Raw genomic sequence first — 22449 nt, 5'->3', positions numbered from 1 at the left:
TTATCTATTAGGACAATCCGGTCTTGTACTGCTTAACATTTCAGGTCCATCCTCTCTGCCACCAGTTGCCCAGTCTAGAAGCAAAAGAAGTCAAATAAATATATCAACTACCTATGAAAAATTCTATGTACAGAAAAACAGAGGGTGAAGCTGCAGTACTTAGCACTTGCTTAAATCTACCCTACATATATGTAACCTGAGCAGATTACTAGCTTCCGACTCGAGGTTCAGAATAGGTATAAAGCTATATACAGTAGCTATGATAGCATGTTTACTCTAAACAAAAGTAATCACTCAAAACTGTAATATTTCTCTACCTACTCATGAAAGCATTTTCGCAATAGTGAGCCGATCAGAGGAGTTGAGTTGTCTAGAATGAACGTGTGCCATGTTAAATCAAATGCACTAATACAATATTCTTGAACTTGCACATTTTGATGGAAAAACAACTCGACTCCTTAGATTTCAATAATTCTGACCTTACAGAAGATAATTCAAAACATTTTAATTTCTTATTGGATAGTCCGGTATAAATGAACACATTTGCAGCAGAATTCTTCACAAAAGTTGAATAAAACCACATTGTTTATTTCATACTCCTATTTCATAAGATTGTAACGGCAGATCGTTTTCACAGATTTGTGGCTAGTGGAGAAGATGAGTAGACATAAATACTATCTACTACCTCTGTTCTAAAATATATGACGTTTTGGTAGGCTAAACTAGCCTACCAAAACGTCTTATATTTTGGATAGGAGGTAGTAGAAGATAGAAAGAACTATACTATATATATCTGTATGTGAGCCCTAACATGCAAAGCATCTGAATGTGCAAATCAAGTTACTTGTATAACATTTAAGATGGTTCAAATCCAGGTTCAATTATGTTTGGTACTTTGTTCAATTTCATACAGTTACACAGTTTATGAGATGATGAGCAACTATAGATATGTACATATGAACTTACACATATAATTTCTTATGCATATGTCAAAAGACGGGAGACAGCAAATGCTCTCGCCTTCACATGGTCCAATTATAATATAGTAAGTAAATAAAAATCACCATAAGTAGTTGAGAAAACTGACAGGAAACAAAGATACTACTATAGTTTGTGCATGAATAGTTAGGCAACTGTTAAGCACACCAATGCCATTACAACAACCACAAACCAAAGATCACTGGATGCTGTTGCTCCAGCAATGTAAGGACGAGCTATTACCTGCAGTATAAAAACTTGTGTATGGAACACAGGTGCTGTAGCAAAATTTTCTTTTTTGAGATATAGTGGCTTCGAAATTGATTCGAAAACAGTTGCAGAATTGTATTGAGTCGAGTTGGATCATTAAAGAACCATCAGCATAAGGTGCCCACAGACATATCACATTGTGAACCTCATCGTACCACAGTATCAAACTCCATTTGAGCTCGACGGGCGAAAGGTGCTCGAGCAGATCAATGATTTTCTGAAGGACCCATGTAGCAACATCATCATAATTGACCTTATGTTCCCATAACCGCAGGCTGGGTCCTGTGTGAATGATGAGTCCGAGATTACTTTCCTCTGTCTGGATGATTTGGAGGCAGGAACGGGCACAACGGGCAAGCCGGCTGTCTCCTGGCTTATCAATCACAACAAGCTTCTGCATTTCAAAATCAAGCTCAAGGATGTCACCTTCATTTCCTCCTCCACTGAGCAACCAGCAAAGTGCATTCCCGACAAGGACGCTGGGCTTTCTCCAAACAAAAAGAGCCGTGGTCGTTGTTGAGATAACATTTCCCCATTCGCCAGACTTGGATTCGTAGAGGCAAGCGAACACAAGTGTGCGGGCTTGTTCGCCACGGCGCGCCAAGGCCAGTTTAAAAGAGTTCAGGTCGCAGTCGCCGTGCACATGGCCATCGTCGTCATCACCGGCAGCGCAGAGCACCGCGGCGCATAGGATGTCCCTCTCTCTAGCGTCGCCAAACTCTGGTGGAAAAGTTACTCGGCGCCAGCGACCGGAGATGGGGTTCCAGATGACGGCCTCGGGGCGTATCCTGTTGAGGAAAAGGGCGAGGCCGTGGCGGCATTCCACGAAGTGCCAGCTCTCGCGGCGGCGGCGCCGCGCCAGGGAGAATCGCGCGGCCGGGATGCGGTCGGGCGGGCCCAGCGTCGGGATGAAGGGATAAATTTCATCGCCATCGAAGGAGAATAAGCCAAGGAGCGAGGGCTTACGGTGGTGCGCGCGGAATCGGCGGAGGAAGCCGGGGTCGGAGACAAGGCGGCGCCAGCGGTTGCAGACGACGGAGGCGCGGAGGAGGGAGGACGGCTGCGGAGGCAGGAGGAGCAGGATCTCGCGGAGGAGATCGTCGTTGTCCAGTGGCGGCACTGGCTCCGGGAACGGCAAGACGGGGGACGCGAGGCGGCGGCGGGCCATGGAAACCTCGCTAATTTCTCGTTCGGCGCGAGGAGAGTCCCAAACACGTTCAGTTTGGGGGCAACAGCGATTTAACGCACGACGTTTCCCATCCAGCCATCCGCGACGTCGTCCCTAGAGTATCTGACGGTGGAGAGAATTTATCGGGTACACATCATGCACACAACGTCGTGTGCAGATCAATTTGGTTTTTAGTTTTGCCCTGGTTGCTTCTTCTCGTTTCAGATATCGTTTTTTTAAGGGAAACACTCACCATCACCCGATGAATCACAGCGTCCGCGTCCGCCACCTCCCTTGCCTCACACGACTAGCAAAGCTATGAAGTCAACTAGAATTTGAGGACACCTTGTTTTTTTTTTAATTTTGGGATGTATAATCTCTTTCATGACAAAAAAATATAGGACACCGATAACGCCCACACGTGTGACATACTAGACATCCACCTACACACCGTGTGTGGCATGAGTAAAAGGCAGCTCACACGGGCTGTGTGTAAGCGAACATTATAATTGCCCATGCGTGTGGGCGCAGCTACTTCATGCCACTCGCCCAATAAGTACTACCCATCTTCATCCCGTGCGTGTGGCATGAAGCAAAAATGCCCACACATCTTGGCGCAGCTACGTTAGGTACCCGCGAGATGACGGTTTAGTTGCCATCCGGGATGACAGATGTGGTTATCCGAGATGGCAAATGTAGTTGTAAAAGTATGACAACTCTATCTGTTTTGGTTAATTATAGTTGTCATGTCTAATTTATGGTAGTTGCCGCGTGTAATCAAACCGTAGTTGCCGTGTGTGATTAACTATTTGCCATATATGGTCAAACAGTAGTTGTCATGTATGTTTACCTAATTGCCACATGTGGTCCAACCATAGTTGCCATGTATGGTTAATCACAGTTGCCATGTGTGTTTATCTGGTTGCCATGTACGCGCAACTGCAATTGCCGTCTAGCAACGAATCATGGTTTCCATGTGTGTTTACCTAGTTGCCACGTACGTGTAACTGCAGTTGCCATCCAACAACGTACAAGTGTCGTGTGGGCGATGGACTAGGTGGTGGCTATGTGAGCAGAAACTAGTTCGCCCACACAGCGCAGCTGGCAAACCGCGTGCTGCGGGCGTGTGAGCGAACTCTCCGATCCAATGCCCAAACACCAGCCCCGTCCTACATGGCATAAAAAATTTAGCAAAACATGCTAAGATTCGTGAAAACATAAACGGACGTTGATTCATTTGTGTGGGCGAGATGCAAACGCCGACACGTGTGGGCGTTAGTATTTTCAAAAATGTATTTATTCAGAATTTCAAAGCTTAATATCATTTAGAAGATACTCCCTCTGTAAACTAATATAAGAGCGTTTAGAATACTATCTAAGTCTATGTCTATGTCTATGTGAATAGAGAATCCCGATTGCCCACGAGGTTGGTAAGTGGTTGAGACACACTATCTAAGTCTATGTGAATAGAGAATCCCGATTGCCCACGACCGGCAACATACTCTTTTGTTTACCTATGCAAGGCAATTGCTAGTGATGTAGAATGGTCATAGCATGGACAGTGCCCCCTTATAGAATTATTTTTTCTTCTTCTTAGAGGGAGTGGTCAGAGCTTTCCATCTTCTTTCACTGGTTTCCCACAAAAAAAAAATCTTCTTTCACCGGTGAGAACACGGTTGCTCCTCGCGTTCGTCTATCGTTTGGTGGTGTGAGAGGAGGATTCTGGTTCAGTCGTCTACGTAGTCTAAGTCATTCATGTCTCTAGGGTTGCTTCCTCTTTGTGGCGGTCCCCCCCCCCTCAACGGTGTTGACAGAGACCATTGTTGGAAAACGACCAACACTGACTCGGCCCGCACCGTGCCGCCCGCTCACCACGCGGTGATCGTGGCCTCTCCCTGCTCCCCGCGTAGCTAGCGCACGTTCCTCCTGGAGACTAGCTCCCTTCTGTTGTAACCAACACAACACCTGCGCGTTCTCTCTCGTGTATATAAGGCCATGCCTTCCTCTGTAATACATACACTGAGATATTCATCCTTCTTCTTGGTACCAGAGCCATCCTTCCTCCCTGTACCCCATGGCCGGATCCCACGCTCTGACGAGGGCTCCGATGCCGGCGAGCAGCCCAACACCGGCGTCAACTCCGACAGCCCACCCCTTCCCAGCTCCACTGCTCCGCTGCCCACCACTCCCACACCACCTACCGATCAGAGCGCTCCTCCGGCCACTGCTCCGCTGCACCTCACCGTCGCGTCGCTCGGCGCGGTGGCCTCCGACGCTGCGTCGTCCTCGACGGCGCTGCCACCTTCCATCCACGCCGTCAACGTCGGCGCCCACATCGACTTCAAGCTGGACGCCGTCTGTGGCAACTACTCCAAGTGGAGGCGGATCATGTCCTTCATCCTCCGCAAATCCGGCGTGGAAAGCCACGTCCTCGTCAACCTCAACCCGCGCACTCAGACTGCGCAGTGGCGCCACGACGATCTCCAGATCCTCCTCATGATCTACGGTACGATCACGGACGAACTTTACGATGTCATTTCTGCCCAAGATTCCACTGCCTATCATGCATGGTTCCACCTCGACGCCTTCTTCCGCGATAATCTCGCGGGCCGGGCCATCCACGTCGGCGCCGAGTTCCGTGCCATCGTTCAAGGTGACATGAAGATCGCCGAGTACTGCAGGCGCCTCAAGGCGCTCGCGGACTCCCTCGACGACCTTGACGAGCACGTCACCGACAAGACCCTCACCCTCCAGCTCATCCGCAGCCTCGCTCCGCGCTTCGGTGTCATGGCATCCCTGCTACCAATGCAGGTGCCCTTCCCCACCTTCGTCCAGGCCCGCTCTCGGCTGATGCTGGAGGAAATCAGCCTCGATGCACGCGCGTGCGGAGGGGGCCACCGCCCTCATCGCCACCCACGGAGGCGGCTCCGGCGGCGGTGGTGGCGGCTCCGGCAGCTCCAACGGCGGTGGCGGCGGTCCCGCTTCCACAGGCGGCACCATCCAGCGGCAACCCGATCGCTCTTCGGACCGCGGCGGGCGCGGGCATGGCCGTGGCCGCGGCGGGCGTGGTCGCGGCTCCGGTGGCCGCGGGGGGCCTCCAGGGCATCCGCCTTCGTCCCAGCAGCCCTGGATGGGCTACTTCGCCCCGTGGGGCGCACCTTTCCCACCGGCCGGCCGTGCACCATGGGTTCCACCAAACGCCGCCGGCGTCCTCGGTCCACGCCCCGGGGTTCCACACCATGCCTACCCCATGATCTACAACGTCAACACCCCACCCATGTATGGCGCCGCTCCTCCAACCTATGGCACGCCGCCCGCCTACACGCCTCCGCCTACTTCTTGGGACACCGGCCACATGCTCAACACCGCCATGTCCAACATGTCCCTCCAGGGTCCGGGCGGCGGTGGCGAGTGGTACCTGGACACTGGCGCATCCAGCCACATCACCAACAATGCGGGTAACTTGGACACATCTTGTTTTTCTGCAAAGTATCCTTCCATCTTAGTTGGTGACGGCTCCTACATGCCTGTCCTTGCCACGGGCACTGCCTCTCGCCCACCTCGCCCTTTCTCCCTTAATCATGTTCTCTTTGCGCCCTCTGTTGTCAAAAACTTGCTTTTTGTACGCCAATTTACTATTGACAACTCTGTTTCAATTGAGTTTGACCCACATGGCTTTCTTGTGAAGGATCTGGCGAGCAGGACCCCTCTCATGAGGTCAAATAGTTCCACTGGGCTTTATCCTTTCTTCAGCGAATCACCCATGGCTCTATCCGTCGACATCGGCAACTTGTGGCACGGGTGTTTAGGGCACCCTAGTCGTGCTTCTCTAGCAAAGTTATCTCATTTTCTCTCTTCATGTAATAAACCCCTACCCCCCTCTGCCACATGTGAGGCGTGCCAATTCGGCCGACAGCCCAGGCTCCCCTTCCCCTCCTCTAGTTCCTTCACCACTTCTCCTTTTTAGCTTTTACATTGTGATTTGTGGACATCATCTGTCTCTAGCTGTTCTGGATATGCTTATTACTTAATAATAATAGATGATTTCAATCATTACTCCTGGACTTTCCCCATGCGTCACAAATCGAAAGCTGCCGACGTTCTCATACGTTTTTATGCCTACACCATCACCCAGTTTCATCTCTGTCTACAATGCATCCAGTGTGATAACGGAGGAGAGTTTCTCAACACCCGCCTCCGCTCGTTTCTTTCTGCCAACGGCATCACCTTGCGCCTCTCTTGCCCTCACACTTCGCCACAGAACGGCAAGGCCGAGCGCGCCATCCGCAGCACCAACGACATCATGCGCACTCTCCTCCTCCAAGCACACATGCCGCCCGAATTTTGGGTGGAAAGCCTCAACACCGCCACGCACCTCCTAAACCTTCGCCCCTCTCGCGCCATCGCACACAACACACCCTACTTCATGCTCCATGGCATCGCCCCCACCTATGACCACCTCCGCACGTTCGGCTGCTTGTGCTACCCTAACCTCTACGCCACCTCCCCTCACAAGCTTGCCGCCCGCTCGCGTCGCTGCGTCCTCCTCGGGCTCCCTCGTGAACACAAGGGTTACCGTTGCCTCGACCTGGACACTCGCCGCATCATCACCTCCAGGCACGTCATCTTCGACGAAACACAATTTCCCTACACACCGGCCACCCCCCCCCCCACGACCATAGAAAATCCCATGCGAATCCCACCTACCTCGTACTATCCAGGTGTATCCACATCGGGATCACCGCCTGCCCAGGCGCCTCCCGCAGTCGCTCCCTAACCAAGCCAACAGCCCGGTCCCACCTTGGATCATGCACCCGCGGATCCCGCGCCCACCACTCCACCCTCCGGTCGGTCCCACCCTGGCCCCGCCTTCCCCATCAATCCCAGCTCGACCAAATCCACCTGGTCGGCCACTCCGCGCAGCGATACGGCCCCCTCCCCTCCCACCTCACCACCTGGTCGTCCCCTCCCTCCGCGCGCCGTGCCCATCACCCCCCGCCGCAATGATCACGCCATGCAAACCCGAGGCAAAGCCGGTTTTCTTCAACCAAAAAAACTCTACTCCCCCACTGCCTCGTCGCCGTTCCCGACACACCTGCCCTCTCACCCATCCCCGCCACCTACAAACAAGCCCTCCAAGACCCAAACTGGCGCTGCGCCATGCAAGATGAGTTTGATGCTTTGTTGCAAAACAACACGTGGTGTCGTGGAAATAACACGTCAGATGTCCTTAGTGTCAGGACTTAGTCGCGAGGCCAACGCATCTATGTGGTAGCTTGAGAGGGGTTGAGCGAAATCGAGAGACGCAACACAAGACAGGGGTTTAGACAGCTTCGGGCCCCGGGAAACATCATCCGATAAAAACCCTACATGCTGTTTGAGGCTAGATCTCATTATCATCACGAGGGAGTCGCCGTAAACCGGCTCTCCTCTAGTTGTGTCTAGCCCTAGAGATTGTTTCTTGCTTGTCTCTCTTTGGGAGCCCTGCCCCTCCTTATATATGTTGAAGGGGCGGGTTACATGTGGAGTCCAACTCGGACTTTAACTTAAACTATTTTGACTTCCCTTCCTGGGCTTCTTAACGTCTGCCGGTTTAACATTGTCTGCCGGTTTAACATTGTCTGCCGATTTAACATTGTCTACCGGTTTAACACTGTCTGCCGGTTTAACATTGTCTGCCAGTTTAACACTCGCCGGTTTACCGCTCGCCGGTTTACCGTCTGTCTTAGCCATCTGTCTTAACTCTCCGCCGGTTTAACATCTGCCGGTTTACCGTCTGACTTAGCCATCTGTCTTAACTGTCTGCCAGTTTACCATCCGCCAGTTTACCAAGTCCCGTCCGGTTTACGACTCCGGCCGGGTCATACCGCGGGATATATCCCCGACATTAGCCCCCAGTTTAATTTGGATTTATCCATGTTAAACTGATCCTGGTCCTCCTTAAGTCCTTGTCACTTGCTTCTTATAAAAAATCTGGTTTAATAGGCCAGCTTCATAATCAACTTGCTGACACTGGTTTCTCATAGAAAATATATTGTGAAGAATAACTCCTTTGATTCAGATCCCAATGCTTAAAAACAATATTGGTCCTTGAAATACTCATCTGATCTTCAGCCGGTTTAAGAATGTAGAACTTGTCGGTTTATAAATATCGATAGCACCGGGTCATACTTGTAGTTAACATTCAGTTTGAAAATATACCTCTTATATGACTATCACTTGTAGCCCTCAAGTCTTAAGAAGGTAGCATAGCAACAGCTTAAGACTTGCTTCAATATAAATATCACAATCTTGAAGAAATCCAGGTTGTTCATCTCAATCACTAGTCAGAATTGAGTATTCCCCATATGTAGCCCCCAAGTGCCGGGTTGTCATGCTGGCAACAACCTGGGACTTGTAATTTCCCGATGCTCATGAAAACTTCAACCAGTGTAGCCCCCAAGGATCGGGTCATTATGCAATAATGAGCAGGGTCTTTGTAAATATAATCATGTAATCTTTGAACAACAACGGTGTAGCCCCCAAGGGCCGGCTTAGTAAGATAATATTGAGCTGGGACTTTGATATATACTTCAATGAAAATAACATCATATGATGTAACCCCCATCATGGGGCTTGAATTCACGTCCGCAAGGTTAAGAACCTTGTGCTTTACCAACTGAGCAGTGGACCCTTCAATATAATGAATAAAAAGCTTTGTACCTTGAATTGTTTGACAGGAGCAATTGGTAGCCCCCAAGGGCCGGCTCATTATAATGTGATGAGTCGGGTCTTCAATAAGATGAACAAAGAATGACTTTGCATTAGCCCCCAAGTGTCATGGTGCATGCTTGCAGCGACATGAGACTTGCATATTTGATGTAATCTCAACTTAAATAATGTAGCCCCCAAGTGTCGGGTTGTAAGCCCGCAGCAACTTGGGACTATTCCTTCAATTGTAGAATAAAAATCATATCCATTGATGACATGGTAGCCATTGCACTAAAGCGACTTTGAAAACCTTAATCATAATACTGGTTATTGATAACCATAATAGAAATCCAGCCATGTTGGCTATTTGAATAATATACCCAATGATTTATAAGCGCATAATTCCAATGGCGCAATCCAAATATATGTTGGCGACTTATAGTCCAAAGCCAGGCCGGGTCAATAAACACCGGATTATAAGTGATTATGTATTGACAACTTGTAGTTGAAAGTCAAGCCGGGTTAATGAACACCGGGTTAATTTGATGACTGATAGTCATGCCGGGTCAATAGACACCGGTTCAACATAAAATTTATCAAAAAAGAAATATCTTGACAAAGGCAAATAAAACCGTGTAGTCGAGGCTTTTTGAGGGCTGCCAGGCCCAAATTCGAGGCTTTTTGTGGGCTGCCAGGCCGCTGAGTTGAACTATTTAACAAAGCCTTTTAAGATGGACCTCCAACTAACCAATCACCGTTTTAACTTTGACAAGTGCAGGGCCTCAATGAGAGTAACTGTCAAACATTCGAAGGGTCGAGCCAGGATGACCTGGATAGGAGTGTCTTACTTGATGAAGGCAGGTTAATCCGGGGTTTTAGGTAAATATACCAGGCTTCCATGCCATGGGTCGATACCCAGCTACAAGGGTCCATTCAAGCTCCTCGGTATTTGACACAAGGAGCCCCCAAGTAACGTGATGAGCTGTGCTCATTGGGTGCCTATGTTTGAGCTGTGCATAGCAACAAGACTCTTTTTGGCCTCTTGGGTGTGAAGCTCCCAAGCTTTGTTGTGGTGTGACAACCGTATTAATAGACAGAACAGGATGTCGCTTTGTAAGCAGAAACCCCCTCATGATAAATAATATGATAAGCCAATAAGGTAGGATACCCATGTTTGAACCGCGCATCATGGCAGCAGGTCCTCTTCGGCAACCTTTAACTTTTTGTAAAAGATAAATTCTTCTTGAACCGGGATTTTGAACCGGATATTGAGAGCTTCAAAGCTTTGTGGGAGACATCTTTCCCTTGAACCGGATTTTAAACCGGAATCTTCATTTTTAGCCGGAAATTTTCTGACGGCCTTTAAACTCGAACTTGTGAGAAGTTAATTCCTTTTTTGAACCGGAAATTATTAAACCGGATTGAGAGCTTCATAGCTTCATGGGAGACAGATTTTCCTTGAACATCATGGGGCACTTGAATTGGCTGAAACTGACAAGACTTGCTGAATCATATCATCGTAGCCCCTGAGTTTTAAGATGACTCAAGGAATTGTCTTAGATTCTCCGTACTTGACCATAGCAGAAGGTATATATCATTGCTGTTGATAACGCGATGTACATCCACAGAAGGTTGAGATGTCTGCGGTTATAAGTGATCCCATTGGAATTGTGCCAGTAACCCGGCCAGTGGGTCATCCACGCTGATTGTTTGAAATTACCCAAACTGCAGTGGCAATGATTTGTACCCCAAGTCATTGAGCCATCCGGCAGAAGCTGATAATATATTATGATCTGCTCCAGTTTTGTGGAAATAGACCGGACCGCAGGGCGGCGGTTTACGAACGCAGTAGCTTGGGTGCTTCTATTGAGTGGCACGGCAAGGACAAATTTTCGCAATATAACGTCACTTGGAAATAAATAATTGCCCTGATTCCTTTTTACGACGGATCCTCTGTCCGTAGATAATTTTTCAGTACTGTCACTGAATTCCCTTTGATCCATATATTTATCCAACGCATATTTGTGTTGACACTGCCGATCTTCTTTTTCATTTGATCTTCGCGTGGGTCGTAGTAGTACTCTGTAGACTAACTGATTTTGGCCCCATGCATGTGCATCAGAGTCAAACAAGTAGTCTAACCCTCTCTCTTCAAACAACATATTCACGTTTCCTTCCAATGGTGTAAACCTATGTCTGAAGCTTGACAAACAGACTGCAGGCGTCTGGTGTTGGGGTCTCTGCAGTAAAGCGCCTACATCACTTTCTTCTGAAGCAAACAGAACAAACTAAACCACCGGCTCTGATCGGCAAAGGTAAAGCCGTCGGCGAGTCCTCTTAAGCAGTGATAGAGGCAGTAAGTGGAAGCAGTTGGTGTGTGTCCGGCTTAAAGCGGAACGAGGCCGGGTTGGCGGAGATGGGCCACGGTGGCGAAACAAACCAGCAGCACAATGCGAGGCTACGGCGGTTCAAGACCAGGTTAAAGAGGCATGGTCGTGTCCCGGAGCAGAGGTGAAGCGGCCGCGAACATGGAGCAGGGGGCCGAGCGCGTGGTGACGTAGAGCGGCGGGTTGAGGCCAGCGCGGCGGCTCCAGGCGACTTGCAGTGGCAGACCGACCCACCAGCAGCAGGGTGAGTCTGTGGTGACCCGGCAGGAAGCAGCAGTGAGGCGGATTACGACAGCGGCGAGTTGGAGGCGCGGCGTGGCCAGTTCAGCACGAACGCGCAGAGCAAGAAGAGGCGAATTGGGGGCGCCGGGCAAAAACAACGCGCAGCCATGGCCGGAGCGATGCGGGAGGTGGCTTGAGACTCGGAACGGCGCGACCATGGTAACTAGGAACGACGCGGCCATGGCGACTCGGAGATGGCAGCTCAGAACGGCGTATGGTGAAGGCGAGTTGGGCGCCGGACAGGGCAGGCCGCACAGAGCCGGCGCAAGGCCGGGTCGCGCGCGTGGTCGGCGAAGTGGCAAACGGGGCCGGGCGTAGCCGGGTCGCGGGACGCCGAAAAAGGCCGGCCGGACTGCGGGGAAGCCGGCGTGGAACCCGAACGACGCGGACCCGGCAGGGGCGAGTGGGACGACGGACGCGGAGGAGGCCGGTGGCTTGAGAAGGAGCGACGGAGCGGACCGCTGGCGGTGCACAGCGAGAGGCGAGCTGGAGATAGGAGCCACGACAGAGGATACGCCAGCGACTCGGTGAGCCGGTCCACGGCGACGGCTGCTCGGCGCGGCTGCAGTTTAAGAGACGGTCGGGCGGTTTTGATGGGCCGAAGGCGAGGTGAGGTAGGGACGGTGAGCCTCGGCGACGGGGCGACTCAGCCACGGCAGCCTCGCAACAAGGGTGGCAGCACTCGGGCAGCACCGTGACGCGGGAGGAGTTTTTCATCGGCGTGAGGGATGGCGGCAGCACAGGTGAACTAGGCGTATGAGGAGTCACGCCGACGACAGAGGCAAGGCCGTGAAAACAACGGCTTGCAGTGGCGCCGGCTAGTTGGAGGCGTGAACCTGCGATGATGGATGCATAGTAGGTCAACGAGGCGGGTTGCATGAGGAGTCCGAGCCCGCAGGCCATCAGTGTCCGCGTCGGTTTGAGGTGCAGCAGCGCTCGTGAGGCCTCGAAGGCGCGGGCTGCGAGGGCAGCTTAGAGCAAGGCCAAGCAGTGATAGCGGCGCGAGGCGAGCCATGGCGCAGAGGCGGGGTGATTCCAGCGAGGAAGTGCGACCGACGGCTTACGGCACGGCCAGCAAGGGCGACTCCCTGTAGAAGCCCAAGACGGCGACTCACAGCGACGGAGCGCTTCATCCAAGGCGGCCTCGCAGTAGAAACAAGGACGTGACAGTGGAGGCGCGGTGGTTCGATGAAGCGAGTCGCAGGAGGAGTTCGAGTTCGTCGCTGTCCTTTCCTTTGACTATTTTCTTTGACCCGACTTGTACTTGCTCACCGATTGATAGAACTCGGCGGATCAACATTGGCTACCTTTTATCTGTTTCGATGGAAACTGTCACTCGATCGCTTGCAGGATCCGGCGAAACCGATCTCTTGTTGGCTTGGACAGATTGTCTCGCATCAGCGGTGTTGAACAAATCTGCCCTTGTTGCCGTGCATGCTGTCCTTGAAACTTTTTCGATCTGCACCGACGAACTTGACGTTGATGTAGATATTTTTGTGCCGGTTCTCCTCCAGCCGGCCAGTCACGAGCTTCCCGATTCCTGAAAGAGATCCCTCCAAGAACTTCACACCACCGTGCGCCAGCCCCACGGTGGGCGCCAACTGTCGTGGAAATAACACGTCAGATTTCTTAGTGTCAGGACTTAGTCGTGAGGCCAACGCATCTATGTGGTAGCTTGAGAGGGGTTGAGCGGAATCGAGAGATGCAACACAAGACAGGGGTTTAGACAGCTTCGGGCCCCGGGAAACATCATCCGGTAAAAACTCTACTTGCAGTTTCAGGCTAGATCTCATTATCATCACGAGGGAGTCGCCGTAAACCGGCTCTCCTCTAGTTGTGTCTAGCCCTAGAGATTGTTTCTTGCTTGTCTCTCTTTGGGGAGCCCTGCCCCTCCTTATATATGTTGAAGGGGCGGGTTACATGTGGAGTCCAACTCAGACTTTAACTTAAACTATTTTGACTTCCCTTCCTAGGCTTCTTAATGTCTGCCGGTTTAACATTGTCTGCCGGTTTAACATTGTCTACCGGTTTAACATTTTCTGCTAGTTTAACACTTGCCGGTTTACCGCTCGTCGGTTTACCGTCTGTCTTAGCCATCTGTCTTAACTCTCCGTCGGTTTAACATCTGTCGGTTTACCGTCTGACTTAGCCATCTGTCTTAACTATCTGCCGGTTTACCATCCGCCGGTTTACAAAGTCCCGACCGGTTTATGACTTCGGCCGGGTCATACCGCGGGGTATATCCCCAATGTTGGGGAACGTTGCAGAAAATAAAAAATTTCCTACGGTTTCTCCAAGATCCATCTATGAGTTCATCTAAGCAACGAGTGATAGGAGAGAGATGCATCTACATACCACTTGTAGATCGCGTGCGGAAGCGTTCAAGAGAACGGGGATAATGGAGTCGTACTCGCCGTGACCAAATCACCGATGACCAAGTGCCGAACGGACAACACCTCCGCGTTCAACACACGTACGGAACGGATGACGTCTCCTCCTTCTTGATCCAGCAAGGGGGAAGGAGAGGTTGATGAAGATCCAGCAGCACAACGGCGTGGTGGTGGATGCAGCAGGACTCCGGCAGGGCTTCACCAAGCTACTGCGGGAGTAGGAAGAGGTGTAGCAGGGGGAGGGAGGCGCCAAGACACAGGGTCCGGCTGCCCTCCCTCCCCCCTCCTTTATATAGGCCCCCAGGGGGGGGGGGCGCCGGCCCTGGGAGATCTAATCTCCCAAGGGGGGCGGCGGCCAGGGGGGGTTGGAGTGCCCCCCAAGGCAAGTGGGGCGCGCCCCCCACCTAGGGTTTCCAACCCTAGGTGCAGGGGGGCCAGGAGGGGGCGCACCAGCCCACTAGGGGCCGGTTCCCCTCCCACTTCAGCCCACGGGGCCCTCCGGGATAGGTGTCCCCACCCGGTGGACCCCCGGGACCCTTTCGGTGGTCCCGGTACAATACCGGGTGACCCCGAAACTTTCCCGATGGCCGAAACAGCACTTCCTATATATAATTCTTTACCTCCGGACCATTCTGGAACTCCTCGTGACGTCCAGAATCTCATCCGGGACTCCGAACAACATTCGGTTTGCTGCATACTCATATTCATACAACCCTAGCGTCACCGAACCTTAAGTGTGTAGACCCTACGGGTTCGGGAGACATGCAGACATGACCGAGATGGCTCTCCGGTCAATAACCAACAACGGGATCTGGATACCCATGTTGGCTCCCACATACTCCTCGATGATCTCATCGGATGAACCACGATGTCGAGGATTCAAGCAACCCCGTATACTATTCCCTTTGTCAGACGGTATGTTACTTGCCCGAGATTCGATCGTCGGTATCCCAATACCTCGTTCAATCTCGTTACCGGCAAGTCACTTTACTCGTACCGTAATGCATGATCCCGTGACCAGACACTTGGTCACTCTGAGCTCATTATGATGATGCACTATCGAGTGGGCCCAGTGATACCTCTCCGTTATACGGAGTGACAAATCCCAGTCTCGATCCGTGTCAACCCAAAAGACACTTTCGGAGATACCTGTAGTGCACCTTTATAGTCACCCAGTTACGTTGTGACGTTTGGTACACCCAAAGCACTCCTACGGTATCCGGGAGTTACACGATCTCATGGTCTAAGGAAAATATACTTGACATTGGAAAAGCTCTAGCAAAACGAACTACACGATCTTGTGCTACGCTTAGGATTGGGTCTTGTCCATCACATCATTCTCCTAATGATGTGATCCCGTTGTCAACGACATCTAATGTCCATAGTCAGGAAACCATGACTATCTGTTGACCAACGAGCTAGTCAACTAGAGGCTTACTAGGGACGTATTGTGGTCTATGTATTCATACGTGTATTACGATTTCTGGATAATACAATTATAGCATGAATAAAAGACAACTATCATGAACAAAGAAATATAATAATAATCCTTATTGCCTCTAGGGCATATTTCCAACAGTCTCCCACTTGCACTAGAGTCAATAATCTAGTTACATTGTGATGTATCGAACACCCATAGAGTTCTGGTGTTGATCATGTTTTGCTCGCGGAAGAGGTTTAGTCAACGGATCTGCGACATTCAGATCCGTATGTACTTTGCAAATATCTATGTCTCCATCTTGAACATTTTCACGGATGGAGTTGAAACGATGCTTGATGTGCCTGGTCTTCTTGTGAAACCTGGGCTCCTTGGCAAGGGCAATAGCTCCAGTGTTGTCACAGAAGAGTTTGATCGGCCCCGACGCATTGGGTATGACTCCTAGGTCGGTGATGAACTCCTTCACCCAAATTGCTTCATGCGCTGCCTCCGAGGCTGCCATGTTCCGCTTCACATGTAGATCCCGCCACGATGCTCTGCTTGCAGCTGCACCAGCTTACTGCTCCACCATTCAACATATACACGTATCCGGTTTGTGACTTAGAGTCATCCAGATCCGTGTCGAAGCTAGCGTCGACGTAACCCTTTACGACGAGCTCTTCGTCACCTCCATAAACGAGAAACATGTCCTTTGTCCTTTTCAGGTACTTCAGGATATTCCTGACTGCTGTCCAGTGTTCCTTGCCGGGATTACTTTGGTACCTTCCTACCAAACTTACGGCAAGGTTTACATCAGGTCTGGTACACAGCATGGCATACATAATAGATCCTATGGCTGAGGCATAGGGGATGACGCTCATCTCTTCCTTATCTTTTGCCATGGTCGGGCATTGAGCCGAGCTCAATCTCACACCTTGCAATACAGGCAAGAACCCTTTCTTGGACTGATCCATTTTGAACTTATTCAAAATCTTATCAAGGTATGTGCTTTGTGAAAGACCTATGAGGCGTCTCGATCTATCCCTATAGATTTTGATGCCTAATATGTAAGCAGCTTCTCCAAGGTCCTTCACTGAAAAACACTTATTCAAGTAGGCCTTAATGATGTCCAAGAATTCTATATCATTTCCCATCAAAAGTATGTCATCTACATATAATATGAGAAATGCTACAGAGCTCCCACTGATTTTCTTGTAAACGCATGCTTCTCCATAAGTCTGCATAAACCCAAACGCTTTGATCATCTCATCAAAGCGAATGTTCCAACTCCGAGATGCTTGCACCAGCCCATAAATGGATCACTGGAGCTTGCATACATTGTTAGCATTCTTAGGATCGACAAAACCTTCCGGCTGCATCATATACAGCTCTTCTTTAAGATAACCGTTAAGGAATGCCGTTTTGATGTCCATCTGCCATATCTCATAATCATAGTATGCGGCAATTGCTAACATGATTCATACGGACTTCAGCTTCGCTACGGGAGAGAAAGTCTCATCGTAGTCAACCCCTTGAACTTGTCGATAACCCTTAGCAACAAGTCGAGCTTTATAGATGGTGACATTACCATCCGCGTCCGTCTTCTTCTTAAAGATCCATTTGTTTTCTATCGCTCGCCGATCATCGGGCAAGTCAATCAAAGTCCATACTTTGTTTTCATACATGGATTCTATCTCGGATTGCATGGCTTCTAGCCATTTGTTGGAATCTGGGCCCGCCATCGCTTCTTCATAGTTCAAAGGTTCACCGTTGTCTAACAACATGATTTCCAGGACAGGGTTGCCATACCACTCTGGTGTGGAACGTGTCCTTGTGGATGTCGGTGTCAAAACCGGCGGATCTCGGGTAGGGGGTCCCGAACTGTGCGTCTAGGCGGATGGTAACAGGAGACAAGGGACACGATGTTTTACCCAGGTTCGGGCCCTCTTGATGGAGGTAAAACCCTACGTCCTGCTTGATGGATATTGATGATGTGGGTATTACAAGAGTAGATCTACCACGAGATCAAGGAGGCTAAACCCTAGAAGCTAGCCTATGGTATGATTGTTGTTCGTCCTATGGACTAAAGCCATCCGGTTTATATAGACACCGGAGAGGGCTAGGGTTACACAGAGTCGGTTACAATGGTAGGAGATCTACATATCTGTATCGCCAAGCTTGCCTTCTACGCCAAGGAAAGTCCCATCCGGACACGGGACGAAGTCTTCAATCTTGTATCTTCATAGTCTTGGAGTCCGGCCGATGATGATAGTTCGGCTATCCGGACACCCCCTAGTCCGGGACTCCCTCAGTAGCCCCTGAACCAGGCTTCAATGATGACGAGTCCGGCGCGCATATTGTCTTCGGCATTGCAAGGCGGGTTCCTCCTCCGAATAATTTGTAGAAGATTGTGAACACCAGGATAGTATCCAGCTCTGCAAAATAAATTCCACATACCACCGTAGAGAGAATAATGTTTACACAAGTTCAATCTGCTGACGTATTTTGTGGCGTGATGTCACACCACAACCAAGCCTTTACTCGAATCGTTTTTATTATACCACCTCCGCGCGTTTAGCGAAGCGGTTTCCTTGGCACGTCTTGTCGAAGCAGAGATCATGTCCCCCTTATTCCGGGATTCCCATCAATACAGACGTGGGTAACCCAACCGCGCCATTGATTGTGGCGCTTGGGAGATAAGCGAGTTTTATCAGGCCGGTGGGGACGTATGGTTTCGTCCGCCCATATAAGGGGATAAAGATCCACCCTTTTACCTACGCCTTCTTCCTCCTTTGCTTATCCATCTCCGCGAACTCGAGCTCCAGTGCCCAAGTCCGCACATCTCACCTCAACCTTCTCCAACTATGTCCGGAGCGGGAGGCAAGTGGATGGCCTCCTCCGTTACGGAGGGGCACATCCAGAAGCTGCGCGGCGCCGGATATCTGTCCAACGACATCGCGCACTGGCTCCCCGACGAGGGGGAGCTCATCCCCACCCCCAGGCCCCATGAGAGGGTAGTATTCCTTTCCCATTTCCTCCGCGGACTGGGCTTACCACTCCATCCCTTTGTCCGGGGGCTCATGTTCTACTACGGCCTGGATTTCCATTATCTGGCCCCGAATTTCATCCTGAACATCTCGGCGTTTATCGTCGTGTGTGAGGCCTTCCTCTGCATCCAGCCCCACTTCGGCTTGTGGCTCAAGACCTTCAGTATCAAGCCGAAGGTTGTGAAGGGCAGCCAAGTGGAGTGCGGAGGCGCCATGGTGGGCAAGATGCCCAACGTTACTTGGCTCGAGGGCACCTTCGTGGAAACCATTAAGGGGTGGCAATCGGGGTGGTTCTACATCACCGAGCCGCGTGACCCTTAATGGGCAGCGGCCCCCGAATTCAGATCTGGCATCCCCATACGGCTCACCTCCTGGAAAGAGAGTGGCCAGACATGGGGTGATTCGGAGGAGCTGACTGGACTTCAAGCCTGCATCCAAAAGCTAGTGAACAAGAAGCTCAAGCTTGTCAACGTAGTCCTGGTCATGCTCATCCGCTGGATTCTCCCGTGCCAACGACGGGACTTCAATATGTGGGAGTTTGATTCGGCGCAGCACCAAACTTTGAGCGGGCTCTTCGACACTACGTATGAAGAGGCCTGGAGGGTCTTGTTTAAGGGTGTCGAGGCTCTCGCATCCGCTACCGAAGATCGTGGATTCAGCTCGTAGCATCCGGCCAGCGAGGTAAGCGATTTTACCCTTTACAGGACACTTGTTTTCCATAGTTTGACTCTATGCGGGATCTAAACTCCCTCTCCTTTGACAAGACTGGCTGAAGAAGGCCGAGCAGACTATCTGTCCGGCCCCTTTGCCAGAAGACCCAGCGGACGCCCGCTTAACGGGGCTGCTGGCTCCGGCACCCCACGTGGTGCCGGAGAAGAAGGCCAAGAAGAAGGCCACGGGCACTCGAAAGAGTTCCCGTTTTCAGGTGTCAACGGACGATGACACCGAGGCAGACTCCTCCCACAAAGGCGAGGAGGAGAAGAAAGAGGCCTCTCCCCCAGCGGGGGGAGGGAAGAAAAGGAAGGCCTCCCCAACGAGGGAGGCCGAAGGGTCCAAGAAGGGAAGGACTCTTCCCCCGGACTGCTCTGCCAACGCCGGCGACGACGACGAGGATTGGCCTTCAAGGGCCAAGCCCCTGGCGAGATCGTAAGTATCCGGACTCCCAAATAACTTCATGATTTTTCTTTTCGCCACATGGTGTCTTTCTAATGCCGCATACAATCCTGCAGTCCGCCCAAGGATGATCTTCCCGCTTCGTCGAGTGGGCCCTTGGGTGCATCGGATATGGATTCCCTTCCGACCGCCTCCTCCCCCCGTGATGCGGATGACGCCGAGGTGGGATCCCAGGAAGGGACCCGCCAGGAGGAGGAGGCCCCGGAGGTGCCGCAGGGCAACCTACCGGACTTTGCACCGGACTCCGCACCGGAACCTGTAGTGGCTCTGGAGTACGGCGGGCGGCCCCTTCATAAGAAGGGCAAGACCGTGACGCCGGTGGCCTCCGTCCAACCAGAGGCGCCGGATAGCTTGCTGGAGGCGCTCAACGGCGCTTCCATCGAAGAGGAACACCGCACCGTCATGAGTGCGGTGATTCAGAAGGTTCAGCTCGCCAAGAGCGGGCTGACCAAAGCCTGCAGCAGCCTTCTAACAGGCTTTGAGGTAAGAATTTTGATATATGTAAAATAGTACCGCATAGATAGTAGCCCCTGATGCTCGGTTCGGTGTTCGAAAAGAAAAGCCGGACTGAGGATCTAAAAAGATATACGCAGGAGTCAAAAAAATATGTCAATATGGGATTGCAGGCTGTGCTGCTGACCTCTGCCGCACTGACTGCGGAGGTCAATACTTTGAAGCAAAACCTCGAGCGGTCCGAGAATGAGCTCGGCCGTGCCAAGAAGCAACTCGAGGACAAGGAAGGTGAGTAACACCTTATTAAAATTGTACCTTACAGAAAAGGATTTGGTTGCAAGAAAAATGACAAGGATAACGTGGGTATTGCAGGGGCCACGAACGAGGTGGCGACCCTGAAGGAGGCGGTGTCCGCGGCCGAACGTAATGCGGCCGCGGAGCGCACCGAGCGAGAGAAGTAGGAGGCGCGGGTGGCGGAGGTACAGCAAGAGCTCCAGGCTCTCGTGGAAAAACATGAGAGTTTGGAGCGCGACTCGAAGACTCGAGAGTCCGAGCTTGCATCGGCTCTTGAGAGTGCCAAAGCCGCTAAGGCCGAAGCCTACAAGGCCCTCCAGGAAATCGAGGCGTTGAAGAAAATAGCGGCGGGTAAGGCATTTTTCATGCAAAGTAAGCATGTGAGTGTGAATTACCTATCACTTACCCGAACTCAGAGCTCTCCAGGAGCGTTCGCAGATCTGCCCCGCAGCGTGTCCGATGCTACCGCTTTCTATAGGGCCGAGGAGGGGAGCTCGACGGAGAAGGTCTTCTGGTCTTAGTATGCTGAGGCCGGACATCCGGTGCCCCTTAGCGACCAGCTGAAGCAGCTGGTCGAGCTCCACAAGGTGGCCGAACAGGCCATGAAGGGCCTCATAGTTCGGCTGTGGCCCAAGGAGGCCATGCCTGGGAGCTACTTCGGCCAGGTGCGGCGGCTGGTGGATGCATGTCCATGGGTTAAAGTCATCAAGCACTCCGCCTGTATTGAAGGTGCCCGTCGGGCCCTTGCCCGCGCAAAGGTGCAATGGGGCAAGATGGATGCTGAGAAGCTTGTGATGGACACGCCACCGCCGGGCAAGGAGTCTCGCACGCCCGAGATGTATTATAAGAGTGTCCTGAAGGGTGCCCGCATTATTGTGGGTGAGTGCTCCAAAGATGTAATATTTGAGTAGACTCACATTTTGTTATCCTGTGCGCTGAAAACTTTGTTCATATGCGCTAAGCAATGCTTGTTAATTTAAAATATTACCTTCTGTGCGGCCGTTTATCAAATCTGAGAGATGGCAAGTCGTCGGCTTCAGCCCCCATGCCACGAGTGCTGGGGTGTTCGGGATAAATTTGAGCACTCTTGTTCCCATTTTTGGGTCCATCTAGGGAGGTTGGCGGATCTCGGGTAGGGGGTCCCGAACTATGCGTCTAGGCGGATGGTAACAGGAGACGAGGGACACGATGTTTTTACCCAGGTTCGGGCCCTCTTGATGGAGGTAAAACCCTACGTCCTGCTTGATTAATATTGATGATGTGGGTTACAAGAGTAGATCTACCACGAGATCAAGGAGGCTAAACCCTAGAAGCTAGCATATGGTATGATTGTTGTTCGTCCTATGGACTAAGGCCATCCGGTTTATATAGACATCGGAGAGGGCTAGGGTTACACAGAGTCGGTTACAAAGGTAGGAGATCTACATATCCGTATCGCCAAGCTTGCCTTCCACGCCAAGGAAAGTCCCATCCGGACACGGGATGAAGTCTTCAATCTTGTATCTTCATAGTCTTGGAGTCCGGCCGATGATGATAGTTCGGCTATCCGGACACCCCCTAGTCCGGAACTCCCTCAGTAGCCCCTGAACCAGGCTTCAATGACGACGAGTCCGGCGCGCATATTGTCTTCGGCATTGCAAGGCGGGTTCCTCCTCCGAATAATTTATAGAAGATTGTGAACACCAGGATAGTGTCCGGCTCTGCAAAATAATTTCCACATACCACCGTAGAGAGAATAATATTCACACAAGTTCAATCTGCTGACGTATTCCGTGGCGTGACGTCACACCACAACCAAGCCTTTATTTGAACGTTTTTATTGTACCACTTCAGCGCGTTTAGCGAAGCGGTTTCCTTGGCACGTCCTGTCGAAGCAGAGATCGTGTTCCCCTTATTCCGG

The 22449-nt window shown here is 51.4% G+C and overlaps 1 protein-coding gene across 1 annotated transcript; it reads right to left on the bottom strand.

Annotated features, from left to right (window-relative positions):
- On the bottom strand, positions 1–2519 carry LOC123114908 (uncharacterized). The gene is made up of 2 exons (XM_044536278.1): positions 1222–2519; positions 1–74 (listed from the first exon to the last, which is right to left on the bottom strand). Exons 1-2 carry the CDS (start codon positions 2414–2416, stop codon positions 1–3), a joined length of 1269 nt encoding a protein of 422 aa, XP_044392213.1. The 5' UTR covers positions 2417–2519.
- Positions 2520–22449: the final 19930 nt, after the last annotated feature.

The sequence above is a fragment of the Triticum aestivum genome, chromosome 5B (assembly GCF_018294505.1).
Source record: "Triticum aestivum cultivar Chinese Spring chromosome 5B, IWGSC CS RefSeq v2.1, whole genome shotgun sequence".
NCBI lineage: Eukaryota > Viridiplantae > Streptophyta > Magnoliopsida > Poales > Poaceae > Triticum > Triticum aestivum.
This window is presented reverse-complemented; position numbering and strand designations above follow the sequence as displayed.